Below are 18,206 nucleotides of genomic sequence, written 5' to 3' on the forward strand. Positions count from 1 at the left end.
GACGATATCTACAGACGATGTATTCCAGAGGGTGAGGTACGTGCCATCATTTCTCATTGTCACTCTTCTTCTTATGGAGGTCATCATGGTCCTTCTAGGACATTTGCTAAGGTAATGCAATCGGGTTTTTATTGGCCTACTATCTTGAAGGACGCTACTACTTTTGTCCGTTCTTGTGATGCATGTCAAAGGACGGGCAATATCTCGCAAAGGCATGAGATGCCTCAAACTGGAATCTTCGAAGTGGAGATTTTTGATGTTTGGGGCATTGATTAGCAATGGCCATTCCCTACTTCTCATGGGAATCAGTATATTTTAGTAGCTGTAGATTATGTTTCTAAATGGGTGGAGGCAATTGCCACCCCCACTTGTGATGCTAAATCTATTGTTAAGCTGTTTCAGAAGATTATCTTTCCACGGTTTGGAGTGCCTCGCGCAGTGATCAGTGATGGAGGCAAGCATTTCAATGAGCGTCATCTTAATTCTCTTTTGAAGAAATATGGCGTTACACACCGCAGAGGATTGACATATCATCCTCAAACCAGTGGACAAGTAGAGATTTCCAACAGAGAGCTGAAACAAATCTTGGAAAAGGTAGTAAGCAAGAACATAAAGGATTGGAGTCGGAAGCTCGATGACACTTTGTGGGCTTACCGTACTGCATTCAAGACCCCGATTGGAGCATCACCGTACCACCTAGTCTATGGCAAATCCTGCCATTTACCTGTGGAGCTCGAGTACAAGGCTATGTGGGCCATAAAGGAACTGAATATGGATCCCTCACTGGCGGGTGAGAAGCGACTGATGCAGTTGAATGAGCTTGATGAGTTTCGACTGCATGCCTATAATAGTGCTCGAGTGTATAAGGAGCGAACGAAGAAGTGGCATGACAAGCATATTTTGCCAAGGGAATTTCATGTAGGTGATAAAGTTCTCTTATTTAACTCTCGTTTGCATTTGTTTCCAGGTAATCTGAAGAGTAGATGGTCTGGACCGTTCACTATAGCTGATGTGAACAAGTTTGGGTCAGTTACACTGCAAAATGACAAAGGGGAAATCTTCAAAGTGAATGGGCAACGATTGAAGATCTACCATGAAGGAGCGTATGTCGGGGTAATAGAGGCTGTGGACCTCTTTGCCATTGATTCTTCTCACTGATGAAGAATTACGGTCGTGCGGGACCGCAAAAACCAGCGCTACCGAGAGGCAGCTCGGATTTTGTAACTTATTAATTTGTAATTAGGATTTACATTTAATTATTGCCTTTACTTTTATGTTTTTCCTTGAACTTGGAGAGATGAGGAGAGGGTACTTGATATGCTTGCAAGTAATTTTTGCAGGACTTTGACGGAATTTGAAGTTATGAGTGACAAATGACGAAAGAAAACGCCAACATCAACTTCCTCGATCGAGGAACCTCGTGCTCGATCGAGCCAAACCGTGACTCGATCTAGGCACCAATACAGGAATTAAAAAAAGCTTAAAATGAAAGTTGGCTATTAGTCAGGAAACTGGTTCCTCGATCGAGCCAGGCGCGACTCGATCGAGGCACCTAAATAAACCGGGTTCCGCGTTTTTCTTTAAACCGGTTTTATGCTTCAATTGCTCTTATTTCTTTCAAATCCCTTCTTCTATTTTCGACACTTTCCTGCATTATTCCTCTTATATTGCTCTTTCTCTCTTCATTCATCATCATTCATCATCAAATCTCTCTTACAACTTGTGTTTACTTGCTTATTAAGTGTTTGCATCAATCTCTTGTGCTTATTTTCGCAATTTCATTGCCATATTTACCAAGGTAAGTCCCGAATTGTCCTATTTTGTCTCGGAAAAATCTGAAATTTCTTGCTTAAAAATTAAGTTTATTGTATTAAATCTTCCATTGCTAGTATACAATTGCTATTTCCTTGCTTTCTAGCCCCTTGTTTGTTGAAATTCATGCCTAATTTGCTAATTTGGGAATTAGGGTTCTTCAAAATCCGGGTAGAAATTATGCATTAAATTGGTTAGAAATTGTGTTCTTATGCTTGGAATCTTCATTATTTGATACATACTCATGTTCCCCTAACTTTGTGGATGAATTAATTGTGATTTTGAGTCTTAAAAATTGATTTTTTGACCCATTTTTGCCAAAAACCGGGACTGTTTGTGCTATAGTTGAAATATGATTGTCTACTTGTCTATCTTGCAGACAATGTCAACTTCTAGGCAAGGAAATAAGAGGACTCGAGAAAGGAGAGCCCCGGTCCAGCAACCCGAGGTGATTCCCGAAGAAGTGGTGTCTTCTGAGGACGATTTGTCTCCTTTGGACGATTACCCTTTCATTGAATTCCGTGACAAGGCACAAAAGGACAGGTTCGAGTATTTGTTAACTAAATCTATGAGTGTCACTCGATGCGTGGATAGGAAAATTTTTCGAACATTGAAGATTGATGAAATTATGTATGGCATGTTCAATGAGATAGGGTTACATGGTCTTTTTCTACTCCATGAATTATCTTACCCTGCTTTAACCCTCGAGTTTCTAAGCTCATTTACTTACTTTCCCAGTGACCACCTTATCAAATTTCGATTGCTTAACGTAGAACGGTCCTTAACCTTTGACCGTCTGTCGGAAATTCTAAGAATAGATAAGCATACAGACGGGGATTTATACAGTGTTGGTGGGTTGTCCGCTATTCGATATTTTCCATTGTTTACCGGTTATGCGGATGCGGATGTCAGTGCTATGTCTTTGTTGGACGTTCAACATGTTTGTCTTCGTTTATTTTTACGGTATTTGAGCTATTTGTTGTATGGCCGGCACGACAAGAGCAAGACCTCCACTATTGAGGTCTTGATCCTTGCTAGTTATTTGAATCCTTATCGGTTGGAGACATTCCAGTTCTCTCCCCCTGCTCTTGTGTGCTCCGCTTTTGACAGGATGATTGGGAGGTATGGGGATCTTGACTGTGGTGCTCTTGTCACCAAGATTGCCCGGGTTGTTTGTGATTTTGAGGGTAATGACCCCTACGAGCCCATGGATGACCATGAGCCACTTGCAGATGATGACCACCTCCGTTATGACATTTCTTATATTGACATCAAGAATGGGAAGGACCATTACTGGAAAGTCCAGGGCGAGTCTTACATGCTTCTACCTTGTGACCGTTTACCTGCTGTAGACCCCCTTGAGGAGAGTACGGATGTGGTGCGACCCCCGCCCGTTACTTATCTGATTCTTCAGGACCTTCTAGTCACTTTTCCCGGGTCTAGTACTACTACCACTACCGGCGGGCGCCGGAGACGTCGTCGGCCCACTACCCATCTGCCTGGCTCATTCCAGCCTACTCCTCCTCCACCTCCTACAACCTATCCTACTCAGGGCTATCATTTTGATCCAGTTATTGCATGAGAGGTGAGATTACATGAGGGCATCAACACCGCCTTGACAGAGCGGCGGATGTGGGAACAGATGGAGGCCATGTCTCTTGCTTCGGGGGGGACAGTATCAGGGTGTAACACCTAGCTATTACACCGCTCCTGGTGACGATAGCCATGTATTCCACCTCTATGGAGTGACTCCTACAGAGTTCGGACGGTTTAGTACTGCCTATGGTGCCTTGGGCCGTCCCTTTTACACCCCAGTCCACCCCACTCAGCCTACTTCTGTTTTTCCTGAGGATGTCGGTGTTCCTTGCTCCCAGAGAGGACCGTTTGGTCAGTTTAGTGCTTCTACTTCTGCTGCTGCTATTCCAGGAGGCGGCCGTGGTAGAGGCCGTGTTAGGAGAGCCAGCCATGGTCGAGGCCGTAGTCCAGTTCCTGATCCTGAGCTGATGTCCCTGTATGCCGAGATTGATGATTTTGATGATGATGATGGAGTCCAGTAGTGACAGCTGGTCACTACATCCCTCTCTTTCCAGCTGGTTTGGGGGAGGCTACTGCATTACAGCTGGTATTATCTTTCTTGTTTTTTTTTTTTTTTTTTTTTTGCATTTCTTTTTTCCCCCTTCCCTTTGTTAGTGGTGTCCCATAGGTTTTGGATTTTGTGTGATTGCTATAAAACAGAGGCGTCACAATGAGGACACTGTGACATTTAGGTTTGGGGGAGTGTGTTTATTTCTGTTGTGTGCTTTTATTTATTGCTGTGTGAAAAAATTCAAAATTCAAACAAAAAAAAAATAAAAAAATTATAAAATACAAAAACATGTTTTTATTTATTTTGAGTCGAGTCTTGGTAAATTGTGTAGCAATGATGATAATTTGCTTTGTCTTTGCATTTAAGTCTCATCTAGTTGTCCATGTACATTGTTTTGACTTGTTAGCTATGATGAACAAAGCTCTTTACTCAAGTCTTGACCGTCACAATATGCCTTATGCCGAGTAGATTTGACTTTATTTTGTTGGTAAACCACTTAAATTTCTGAGGTCTTTAGAGCTTCCTAGGTCGGGAACATTAATAAACCGGTCTCATTGTTATTTAGGCTGAAGAGTGTGGTCTCCTTGTGGAATATGTAATATCAAACTACATAAGTGTGACATTAGTTTCTTAGCTTTTGCGCGTTCATATGATTAAGTACATGGGGAAAGGCGGTTCTTTTTGTTCAAATATGCCAAACATCACCCAGTTTTTGTTAGCCCGTTTGAACCATGTAGCCATTTTATATCCTATTTCTTAGCTACATTCCAGAATTTGCCTACCTTTTTCGGGACAGTCGCAGTTGCTTGAGTCCTTATTGTTATAGCTACTTTGGTTGGGTTGGGACTTTTATTGTCATGTGGGTAGTAGCTATCTTTTTGTAGCAATTGTGTGACCTCTTATGTTGAAAAAGAGAAGTATTATGAAGCAAATAAAAAAAAAAAAAAAAAAAAAAGAAGAAAAGAAAAAAAAAAAGAAAAAAAAAAGTTTCGAAAAAGAGTTCAGAAAAAAAAAAGAGAAAAGAAAGAAAAGAAAAGAAAAGAAAGAAAAGAAAAGAAGAAAAAAATGCTTGCTTCATTGAGTTTTGTTAGTAGGTCGTGTGTGGTAATTACTGGAGTCTAATGCACATTTGGAGAGCCTTTTCATTTCTCTCATATGATGTCAAAGTTGAGATTATTTCTCCAGTTGGATGATTGTTTTATTTCTTATTAGATTTGGCTATTGGTCTAGCGCTGCGACTACCGTCTGAGCCTCACATACCCATACGTGCCTTTGCACAAGCCACTTCTATACCCATGCCACTTTACCACCATTCTGTCCTTGATACATGTATTTGGTCTGTTTTGTGAATGCGTATTAGTTGGAGAATCTCTTATCACATTAGATTGCATGCATATTTCATAAGTTGAGTGAGAGTCTTTATTCTTTCTATCTTACATATATCTCACCCTTTTATGAGTACATGAGTGAAACTGCGAGAGTCCAACAAAAAAATTGTCTTGCAAGGTTGAAAAGTATTTGGCTGAGTCTCGGTATCATGTCACATCTTGAGTAAGAGCTGCGTTAGTCTATTACCCGTGCTTTTAAATTTGTTTTATTGGCACAACTTTGGTCATTACTTTGTTATAGATGTGGACAGCTGAGATTTGTATGTGCCTAGACATTTGCTCTGAGTTATTCATTCACCATATGTTTGTTGTTCTTTGTTTGGCCTGACTGCTTTGCTTGAGGACAAGCAAAGGTTTGGTTTGGGGGAGTTTGATATAATCATTTTTATATATACTTTTATAGCTCCCTTTATACCATTTTACATACCGTTTCGTGCATATTATATCATTTATATGCCTTATTTCAATGAATTGTCGATACTGCCGCTATTTTATGTTTTGATGCAGAAATGACTCGTTATGAGTATGATCAAGCTAAGATTAGCATGGCGGAGACGGCATAGTAGAATACACGAAACATGGCACGAGGAACGAGGAAGCACGAAGGCTAGAAGTGAAAGAAAGGAGGAAGACGTATGTGAAGATGGTTCCTCGATCGAGTCACCTCTGGCTCGGTCGAGCAACTGTCCTCGATCGAGTCACCTCTGGCTCGATCGAGGAACCTCTCTGGCAGATTTATTTCCGGATTTTCCTAAAACAGTTATCTTTGGTTATAAATTAGAAACTCGTGTTTTTATTAGAGACTACGTTTTATTTTACCTTCATACTGCTGGATACTCTTCTTAGAACCCTAATCTTTCCTTGTACAGTATTAGTCTTTCCTCAATAATTAATCTTTCATCGTTTTATGTTAATTAATTATTGTTTCATGCTTTTAATTATGTTTTCAATCTTAATCATTGTTGTCATTGTTATCATTATGAGTAGCTAATCTCCTCATCTAGGATGAAGGGGATCTAGGTTAATTAAAAGGGGAAATTGATTAATTGCTAGTGACATCGCATAAGTTGTTGTTTGATTATTGTTCTTCTTCTAGTTGATTAACTTAAGGCCTGAATTATTAATTAGTGTAGCAAATTAATCCTTTCGCCGACCGGGTTAGAATTAATATAGGCTGCGATAATCAAATAGATTGTATCTAATTATAGTGACCGCATGTTATAATCGCTCTAAAGGGCATAATTGAGTCGACCGATCTTATGACCTTAAACAGCTTGGTAGATATAGCAATGGATTAAAAGACCCCAAATAATTGACCTAGTGAACCGGAAATCCTAGACTTTTAATATTATCGTTTAAACCTCTTTTTAATTACTTGCAATTAGTTGATTAGATCAAAACAAAACAAACCCCCAGAAATCAGTTACTTTTAGACAACTTAAATATTTACAGACTTAGCTTTTACCGCCTCCTTATGGATTCGATACCTGTCTTACTGCTAGCTATTCTTGTTAGTCCTGAGATAGTTTTACTTTGGTTTGGTGATACGACTTTAGCCACATCAGCGGCAACCTCAGGAAGAGGCGCAGCAGATGCTGCGATTCTTAGAAGAGGCGCAGCTGCTGCGTTTCTTCTCGACGTCAGAGCTCCCCTGATTTGTAAATACGGTTTAAAAAAAGATGGTTTTTAAGACGGTTTTGAGCGTGTTTTTGATATAAACCTTACATTCGTGGTACAAAATAAAAGGTACAATAAATAAAATAGGATTTTACACCCTCAGACTTACACGTTTGACGAAACGAGATTGACTAAGTTATCGTTTAGTGATTGCTCGACTCGAACAATGCGTGAAAAGTGCCCCTGTTAAAGGATTTAGATTATTTGATTAAGTTGATTAAGTGGAGTTGGTCAAATTGGTCGGTTTATGCAACGTAACTGAGACTCAGAATGATCTGAGCTTACGTGGTCGATTGATCAAGCACGTAGGCGTCGAAAGCGAAGAGCGTGGTCTAGAATGCAAAGAGAAAAGAGAAGGGCGGACACTCTTTTGCCAAATATGGAAGCCGAAGGTCTCTATTTATACTAAACACACAAAAGAGTTTAGGTATGGCACGAATGCGGAAAAAAATCTCGAAAAGATTCTGGAAAGCATGGAAAGAGGGCTGGGGAAGAGGCACAACAACCACTGCGACCTTTGGAAGAGGCGCAGCACCTACTGCGTCATTTCCCCAGAGGTTTCCTCCTCTGCAAGCAAGATTTCCACGTTTTATTATGGAATTTCGGTAGATGTGTACTTCCTTATTCCACAAAACACAATATATGGAAGATATTTCCTTAGAAAATATTAATTTCCAGATAATTCTAGAACACCCCGGAATATTCCAACTCGGCATTTCAAGGGTTTTTAGAAAATGAAGCGATTTTTTACCCGGACTCCAAATGAACTCTAATTACTGTCAAAACGACCGTATCGGTGCGTAGATGACGACCATGAGGTTGACACGAGTGTTTGAGCTATCACTTGTCGATAAACTTACGAACTGTCATAAATCGCTCTGCTTACCAAACATACGGCCCAATCATCACTGGGTGGTTAGCGTGAGGTGCAAAAATGAGGTATCTACAACATGTCAATATTATGTCGTCAACTTTTAACTGGGTTACTTTTTTTTGTCATGATGAGAAAAAACATCTCTTTGATTCAAATTATACACCCTGCTTCATTATATCTTCTCGGGTGGATTGTTTGGATTCCTACATTCCCTCCTTATTCTCTCATACCTCATTTGTCAGTCAAATAAGGAATTTTGCATGGTTCCCCTCCCAATTTCCAACCAAACAAGGTCTTAATAATCAAGACATTTTGCTATTCTCTACTATTTCTCAATATAAACATCAGATTAGGCTAGTAAGTGTAAGGCTACTAATCAATTGAAATCTAAAAGGATAAGCTCAATTTTAGAAACTTAACTTCTAACAACTATTTATTATCCTAACTCATATTCTCATTAAGGTGGCGATCGGAACAGTCGGGTCGGGTTTGGGTCGGATCATGTTGGGTTTGGGACATATCGGGTCACCAACTCTCTCGGGTCGGGATCGGGTTGTTATCAGGCCGGGTCATTTCGAGTCAAATGATGAATCGAGTCGGGTCGAGTTTGGGTTGAGTCATTATCGGGTTCAGTTACTATATTGAATTAATTCTATTGTTGACCATTAAATTTAGTTTTTGAGCATTATTTGGTTTAGTTATTAAGTTAAATGTATCAATCTAAACACTAAATGACTTTCATTTGATCAATATTAAACTTAATAATTGTCGGGTCATCAACTAAATCAGGTCTGGGTCGGGTTCGGGTCACTGATCACCTGTTCATGTCCGGTTACGGGTCATCATCTGGTCGGGTATGATCGGTTTGCAATATTCTCGAGTTTTGTTGAGTCAGGTTTGCTCGGGTTTGAATTGGATCAGACTTGCCAACTCTATTCCCATATCCATAGAAGAATTTAAACGGGCCGGGCTATATCTCTATAACTTTATGTTCTTCGTATAGTTTCACCACAACATATAAATATATGTATATGTATGAATGGGAAAAAAAAACAAAATAACACTATTTGATGGGGTAAAAGCCAAATTTGTGAATGTTTATTCACCATTTTGTTTTTCAAAATACAAGTGTTAAGTAAGAATGATGTACAAGTGATTAGGGATGGCAATGGGTCGGGTTGGATCGGGTTTTGCAAGATCCAAACCCGATCCACTTACTTATTGGATCACAGATCCATATCCAAAATTTTAAAATCCATACCCGATCCATTATACTTTTTTCAAACCCATACCCGTTCCAAATCTATACCCGATCCATTACATAATCCAAAACCCAATACGAAACTTGTTTTGACTACATAAAAATTTAATCTTATATAAAAAAATTTAAATTTCAAGATTAATAAAACCTAAATTTTCAATAATATCCACTTGGATCGGGTTCGGGTATGAATGGATCGGGTTTGGATTGGTTCGGGTTTTCCAATAATGGATATGGATATGGGTTTTAAAATAGTGGATCGGGAATGGGTTTTTAAAGAGTGGGTATGGATCGAATTTTTTCCTTCGGTTCGATTCGGGTTCGGTTCAATTCAGTTTGAGCCATAATTGCCATCCTTAAGTGATTAGCTTAAACAAACCAGATGACTCATTGTCCACATATTACATCACTATCATTAAATTAAAATTTATAAGGCCAATGTTTTGCTTTGCTGACCACGGCATTATTGATTCTTATCCAATTTTTGCAACTTTTGTACGCGCCTCCCTCCCGATCAATTATTGTCTTTTGATTTTGTCACAAAGACCAAGAAAAGGAAAGGAGACTAATTACTAAATAATAAGTGAAACAAATTGAGTGTGAATAATCAAATTGCTCATTAAGTTCATTATTAAAATAGAAATGACAACAATTAACTGAGACACCCTAAAATAGAATAGGACAATAAATCATGGGGACAAAGGGAGTATATTTTAAAAGGGACCCAAAGAAAAAAATGTCATGAAAGTTGGCATTTATACTTCAATTATCAGCATTTTCCTGGCCTACAAACTAAAGTAATACTATCTCTATCTTCTTCAACCAATTGTAGATAGCTTTCTATAATTCTAAGAATCTCTCTTTAAATTTGGTCAAGTTAGGTGTCTATAAAAGTGCCCTTCTAAGTAAAGAACAATCCCATTTCAACATATTCATTCACCTAAACTACCCACCAAAATATTTCCAGATTATCAAACATTAACCTGTTTTAGCAGGAACTTTCGCCGGGAAGCGACATGGAAGGAACACTTGAAGATTTGCCAGATGATTGCTGGGTTCCAATAGTAAGTCAACTAAATCACCATCATCTGGAATCTCTGTCGTCGGTCTCGAGGGCGTTTTTAGCTCTCACCAACCGTCTTCGAGTGAGCTTAAAAGTTATTAATTCTTCAAAGGAAGTCCTCTCGAAGCACTTTCACAGATTCCCAAACCTTCAGAAAATTGATCTAAGCAGTTCACAAGGATCACTTCAAGAAGCTCTGGAGGGAATTGCACAATCACAGCTCAATTTAGAAGAGATAAACATTTCTCGTAAGGATTATCCTTCCATATGCTTGCTTAAAGAGATAGGCTCGAAAATGAAGAACTTGAAAGTTTTCCGATGTTCATATTCACAGTTAACAGACGAAAATCTTATAAGCATGGCAGAATACTTCACATCATTAGAAGAGTTGGATATAAGTCAACAATACTTACAAGCAATCACAGACGAAGGGATTGTCGCGCTGTCTAAGAAACTCAAGCGCTTACAAAAGATCGACCTTACTGGAAACAGTAAAATTTCCGATCATTCTTTGATCGCCCTCTCGACAAACTGTAAATTTCTGACAAAGGTTGTTCTACGACACTGTCCTGGGGTGAGTGAAGTCGGTATCTCCTCTCTAATGAGAAATAGTCTAAGGTACAGCTCTCTTATCCTAGAATCAACTCATAAGTATCCTCACGTTTTTAAGAACGCTTTTAATTACTGTAAGCAGCTCAGTACGGTTGAGTTTAGCAACATGAAAATCTCAAACAACATCCTACAAGAGATTGTCAACGCCAAACTCCCATTGAAACACTTCCGCATATCATTTTGCACAGATTTCACCATTGATGGATTATCTGCATTGTTGAAGGGTTATCAGACTCTCGAGTCCCTAGCCCTTGACGGGACAAACTTCCTAACAGATGAATGTTTGGAATATCTCTCACAATATCTTGGAAAGCTAATCTCTATAAACCTTAATTCTTGTTTTAAGTTAACAATCTCAAGCTTTGTCAAAATTACCTTAGCTTGTCCACACATACAAAACATAGATATTGTTTTATCGTCATCCTCAGACAAGCAAAAAGATCTAGATTGTGCTCGTAGCTTACTAACTGCAATGAACCCTTCAATAAAATCAGCCTCTATAACATGTACAACCACCACACTCGAGAGAGTTCTTCCCTTATGCCCAAACTTACAAGCCCTTAATGTGACTACCTTAGTTCAATCCCATGAACTAGACATAGCATACATTGTATATTATTGCAGCCACATCAAGCATTTGGCAATCAATCACAGCGAGAAGGTAATATTTAGTGAAAAAGGAGACCAAGAGTTTACCTGTGAATTGGAGAGCTTAAGTACAAGGAAGTCGAGAATTGATGATCGACTGCTTGAAGTTGTTGGGACGAGATGCCCAAATCTCCTGAACCTGGACTTGCAGGATTGCATGAGTGTAACTGAAAAAAGGGTGAGGAACTTGGTGGAAGACAGCAAACGAATACGATACATCAACTTGAATGGGAGCATCAAAGTGGACAAACCGTTGGTTGCTTGGCTGGTAGATTCGCGCCCATCACTGAGACAGATAGTCGTTCCATATACATATGATAAAGATCAGGTCAATGGTTTCTTGGTACAAGGATGTGTTGTCCATCGAGGGATATGGGAAGATTGGTGCTTCTATTCTTTTAATATGTAAAACACTAAATGCATCCCAATCTTTCAGGTATATATATATATACATAGAAGGTGTTGTGAGATGTAAGTCAGTTTAACGATGAAAAAAGAAGAATTTCATTTAGTCAACTACGTATATGCATATCCAATGAAGCATACAACTAACTACCCTAACTTTAAAATATGATGGAATACAAATTGACTCACTAACTTGCATTCGCTTCTAAGCAATGAAAATTATGAAATACTCCCTCTATTTCAATCAATAAGCTCCACCTTCTTATGTGAGGGCCGAGGGGCACTATAAACAATGAACATACTGACTAAAATATAGGGACTAGCAGTTAACCAAAGCATTTTTTTTATGCAATGTTTTTTTTTTCATGGGTCATCTGAAAAAACCTATGTATCTTGGTAAAGTTGGGTACAAAGGGGCAATTTGTAATCGCTCATCAACAATTATCAAGGTATCAAAGGAGCAAAAGTGGTATCATATATTCATGTGGCATAAAAGTGTTTGAATCAACATTAAGGTCACAGACTCAGTCTTTAAAGAGTTTGCTGGCTTAATCTCAAAGGACAAAGGAAGGAAATTATGCTGAATTTTGCGTAAACAACAACTTTGAGTAGATGAAATGCACACAAGCACATAACGAGAACAGAGAAACAGGCAAAAAGGCCAAAGCAAAACACGAAACAACTAACTGAACAAATGTAAACTGAAATAAGTATGAAACAGCTTTCGTAATGCCTTCTCTTCTTTCATCTTCGTATTCAAAGAACCATTTACACCACACTTGACCAGCAAGTTTCCCGGCATTTAAGCCAAATTAAAGCTACAGCTACTACGACATACAAATTGTAGCGATATGAAAACATGATTGAACGAAATTAACTGAAATGTCAAAGTTGAACTAAGTACCCATCTTCGGAGAGAAGAAAAAGCAAAAACAAAAAAAGCACAAGAAAGTCGGGCATACAGATTTATACAAAGAGGATGGCACTCTAGATGATATTCTTGTCACAAACTTACAGCTCAAAACACTTGGATGTCTTTTAGGAGTTAAGGCGTTAAGCTTCACCCACCAGACAGCCATGTTGCAAGAACAAGTTCTTCTCGACTTCAGTGACAACAACTCCATGGGGAGGAACTATTTTCCTTAGCGAAGGTCTCGTAAATACCATCCAAGCTACAATGTCATGGCCCACTATACGACACCAACCCAAATTTATTTCCCTCAATCTTTGACAATGTAAGATAATTTCTTTGACGCCTTTAGCAGTTACACCTGAACAACCCATTACATCCAAATTCAAGAGTCCAGGACACTTTCTAGCTATTGTTATCAGTCCATCATCATTAAGACCCGACCCTGAAGCTTGAATAGCTTCCAAATTGTGAAGTTTTAGGTCAATTCCCAAGCTTTTGATTAAACCAGATCCACTTATCTGTAAATGCTTCAAACTAGTGCATCTCCTCACAACTTCTCCAATACCTTTACGATTAATACCCGGACAATCACTAACATCTATCAGCTCTAGGTTAGGGCAGGAGAGTGATACTTTTTCGAGACATTCATTGCTCAAGGTTTTGTTGGCATTTAAGCATAGAACTCGAATATGTGGATTCTTGACATCATTCACAGCAAACTGTTCCATCCCCACATTTGTTTTCTCCATCTCTAAACTATTCAACATAGAACAGTTCTTCAGTATAGTAAAGAGACCAGAACTGGTCACCCTAGAGCAAAAATTAAGCTTAACAGTGTTCGCCTTACGAAGAAACTTTGATATATCAATTACAGTTGGATCAGTAACCCAATACACCCCTTCTAAAGCAAAGTATTCAAGGGCCTGATACATGCGTAAAAGCGATAAAACCCCAGAGAAAGTAAATTCCTTGCAATGGAACAATGTGAACTTTCTCAAAGGAATGGAAGCCTTAGCAATAGCATAGAGCAACCCATCAGAAACATTCATATACGAAAAATCAAGCACAGACAAATTTCGAGCAAACCCAATAGCCTCACTAGTCTCAGGAACAGCTAAATCCATACCTTGCAACCCCACAGACCTCAAATTCTCACCATTACGCAACGCGAAAACCAACCCAATTTGAGTGATAAAGGTACAATTTTTCACCATAATCTCCTCCAAATTTCGACATTTTTCAACAAGACTAACAACAGACTTATCAGAAACAAAGTAATTACCAGACAAATTAACCTTTCTTAAACTACTACTAAGATTAGAAGCAATCAAATCAACCCCATTATCAGTAATCCCTAAACCACCAGAAGTATTCATTACATCATCAGCATTATAATCATCCCTAGGATCACTAACATCTAATTCCTCTAAATTAATCATAAATTCAGCAATAACACCCAAATCAGAATCATTAATAACACAACATTTCCACAACTTTAATGACTTAATTGACCTCAAAGATGAAATGGGCAGTTCTTTAATTGCTTCAGAAGGGAATTGGGTACTGTTAGAGAGATCCAGGGACAAAATTGGAAATTGGGATTTTGAAATTAAGTGAAGAATTGAAGTGGGTTCACCATTAAAATCACAAAAAGATATGTTTTTGAGATTTGGGAATCTATGAAAAAGTTTAGGGAGGAAATGGGTAGTTGCATTTGAGATAATTAGGGTTTGTTTGAGTCGATTTGTGATTGAAAGAAATGTTTTTGAAACAAGTGATAAGGGTTCTAAGTAACGATCATGATCTAGTAATGAAATTATTTGATCCCAGATTTCTTCTGGTGCATCAACAACTAATCTTTCATGCATGTTTTTATGATTTAGGTTGAAAATGAGTGAATTTGATGAAATTAACAGACAAAGATGAGATCTTTTACCTGGGATTTGAAAGGGTTTTTAGGAATTTTGAGAATTTTCAGGAATCTTTGGAGTGTTGCGTGAGCTTTGGTTGCTAATTAGTGGACACATGCATGTTTTTCTTCATGATTTCTCCACTTTTCATCAATTAGGAATTTAGGATTCACAAGTGTAGCTGTGTAGGCACACATTGAGACAAGTTGGAGTGGACTTTGGCCAACTTGTTGAATTGTAATACTCCCTATTGCCCATCTACTCCCTCCATACCAGATCAATGGTAACATTATAAAAAATGAGGTTTTTAAGAAAAGAGGGTAAAAGCAGGGATAAAGAGAGGGAAAAAATAAGTGAGATATGTAATTGTGGGTTAATATGTGGGGTATGTAATGACATTTTGTGTAAATATCAAAAGGGTATAAGGATAACTCGGTAATGTTGTGGGCCAAATATGAAATGTTACCATTGGTGTAGTACGGTCGTATTAGGAAGTGTTACCATTGGTCTGATATGGAGGGAGTATAATAGATGGGTGACTTTGGCTAATCTGAGTTTGCATTTCTAAAACCCAAATTTTAATTTAAGACTAATATTTTCTGTTCTAAGCTTAAACGGGTCAAATAGCTACCATTACAAAAACAAAATGTTAAATATTAGTAAAAAATTTGTCTTTATCTATGCAAGTGGCAAGCAATTAGTAGATTATACAACTGGTTGTATGTAGTTTATGTACAACTTTTTCAATGTTGTCGAGTTTTGTTATAAAGTTGTCGAACTTTACTAACAAAATTGTCGAGTTACAATACAAAGTTATTGAGCTTAAGAGGAATAATTATTAAACTCAATAACTTTTTAAATTAGCTCAATAACTTATAAAATAGCTCGACAACTTTGTGTAAAGAACTCAACAACTTTGAGACGGTTGTACAATGCTAATATACAACTGGTTGTAAGATAGTATTTGTGAGTGGCAAGTAGGTTATGTTTTGGCAGTTAGTCTTGCTTGTAACGGGCACTATCCGTCACAAGCTGAAGACGGATAGTGTCCCTCTCACAATAAGACAAGTGGGAGGGCAAGTTGGGGGAAATGAAGCATCTCATGGATAGTGCCACTTGCATATTGTGAGAGGGGCACTATCCGTCTTCACTTGTGACGGATAGTGCCCGTCTTCAATGAGATTTTGTGATGTTTTGGAAACCATGTAAAGGAAAATAAGTCAAAATTGTTTTAAAAGATACAATATTTCGTAATTTGTATATTTCAAAAATTAGCAACTGATTTAAAAATTAAATTTCAAAAGATACAATATTTTATAATCTGTATATTTCATAAAATTATATAATCAAACTGATTTAAAAATTAAATTTGATAAAATAATTGCTCTAATAATAACAACGGGTATAGTGAAATTAACATCATTAAATGCGGAAGAAGGAAAAGTAACGACAATGACAACGGGAGTAGTGAAAGTAACATTAGTCACAACTTAGAATAAAGGTAATGAAAGTAATATTAGGAACAATGGAGAAAGTATGAAAAATTAGTTAACAATTTGATTTAAGAAAAAAAATTATTTATTTAAATATGAATTTAATAAAGTTAACGGGAATGGATATAACTGTAAAAATAGCTTGAGTAGTTAAAGAAGCAACAATAACCGGAAGAGTAGTGAATGTAATAGTATTAACATGACTATGTCGTGAATGTGTCGTGGGAGTAGTAATATTAACAGCTGGAATAGTGAATGTGTCTCATAATTTGTTGATAAATGTTACATTTCATTATAAATGATAAACGTATGAGTTAAGCGGGTCTAGCATAGTTTTATTTCTTAGAAATAAAATTTGACGATAAATAGAGGTAGTCCGGACGGGGCCGGGCACCAAACCTAGAATATATATAATCCAGAAACCAAGGGATTTCTATGTAAGTAGATTTTTTTTTTATTGCTGTAAGTAGATAAATTTATACAATTTTATTATACTATATACTCCCCCTATACCACACCAATGGTAACATTGACTTTTTCACACTTGTCGAGACACGTTTTGCAACGTGAATATCTCTAGTTACACATTATTAAAATTTATAAAAATTTGATATTCTTATAGCATTCATGACGATAAATCAAACAAGATCTCACATGACATAACTATATTTAGTGTTATAGATTAACAATAATATCGAAGATCCCGACGACCATGAATGCCAAGATTCTCAATGTTCCCATTGGTGTCGTATGGAGGGAGTAGTTTATTAGATATATAAATATGTTAATTGATTAACATAGACAAACTTAATATAAGTAGTTTATATTTTGTAAACTCCCCAAAGGGAAATAAATCACGATTGTTTCCAAAGATACAATATTCCATAATGTGTATATCTATAAAATTAGATAATTAACTAATTTAAAAATTAAATTTGATAAAATAATTCTAGTAACATTGAAGGTAGCAAATATAATAGTAATTACTCATATTAGTAATAAAAGTAACAATAATAGCCGCGGGAGTAGTAAAAGTAATAGTAACAACGGGAGTAGTGAAATTAACGTTATTAAATGTAGGAGTAGTGAAAGAAATGATAATGACGGCGGGAGCACTGAAAGTAATAGTAGTCACAACAAATGCAATGAAGTAATAGTAGGAGCAACGGAGAAAATATGAAAAATTAGCTAACAATTCGATTTAAGAAAATATTTCATTTATTTATATGAGTTTGATAAAATTAACAGGAATGCATATAACTGTAAAAATAAAGTGAGTAGACAAAGTAGTAATAATATTAATCGCGGGAGTAGTCAATGTATCTCATAATTTGTTGATAAATTTTAACATTTCAGTATTAATGGTAAAATATAATAATACTCATAATTTTATAGCGCATCGCTTAGAGCATCTCCAATGGTTACTAAGAAGGACCTGCTTGCAATTTTAGAAAAATTTCAAGCGAGTTGCTCACCATTGGTTTAGAAAAAATACGACCCGCTTGAAAGCTACACCTGCTCTACCAAGCTACATGCTTCATTTTGAGTATCTTTCTTTTTATTGGTCGATTAATTTAAGTGGGAAAATTCAAGCTACAATTGTATGTCGCTCACCATTGGAGCGGTATCTAGCTTACAAGCAATATTGTTGAAAATTCCTATGTGGCAAAGCAAGCTATAATAACTTTTAGCTTACCATTAAAGATGCTCTTAGCATTGATCACGTAATTAGCTGAGCATAGGAGTTGGGATCGGTCAACCTAGGTATGAGGTCGGGCGACCTGCCCGTTAATAATAATGAGCAAATGTAATGAATGAAAGAGAATTAGAGGGAATGATACTGCTGTTTTCATTAATCTGGTTCCTCCCTTGGGAATTTTTTTTTTTTTTTTTGACAGCTGTAAATAAGGGTTTCACAGTTTCATGGCTTGCTTCGCAAGGTTATGCGCAATGCCATTTAACCGCCTTGGGATAAAATTAAAACATAAACAATGAAAGAAACTATAAGAAGCACGAATGTCCTCAAGAATGCCCATAATCTTGTGGTCATCCTTGTCAGCACCT

General features: G+C 37.4%; 1 protein-coding gene across 1 annotated transcript; it reads right to left on the reverse strand.

The window, feature by feature from the left end:
• Positions 1–12,554: 12,554 nt before the first annotated feature.
• Positions 12,555–14,740, reverse strand: LOC141648127 (protein TRANSPORT INHIBITOR RESPONSE 1). Its single transcript, XM_074456612.1, has one exon. It carries the CDS (start codon positions 14,605–14,607, stop codon positions 12,880–12,882), a length of 1,728 nt encoding a protein of 575 aa, XP_074312713.1. The 5' UTR covers positions 14,608–14,740; the 3' UTR covers positions 12,555–12,879.
• Positions 14,741–18,206: the final 3,466 nt, after the last annotated feature.

Source organism: Silene latifolia, chromosome 3 (assembly GCF_048544455.1).
Source record: "Silene latifolia isolate original U9 population chromosome 3, ASM4854445v1, whole genome shotgun sequence".
NCBI classification, from domain to species: domain Eukaryota; kingdom Viridiplantae; phylum Streptophyta; class Magnoliopsida; order Caryophyllales; family Caryophyllaceae; genus Silene; species Silene latifolia.

Bases quoted from the DNA above. Each gene is read 5' to 3' on its own strand.
- LOC141648127 (XM_074456612.1), bottom strand. From the start codon at position 14,607: ATGCATGAAAGATTAGTTGTTGATGCACCAGAAGAAATCTGGGATCAA.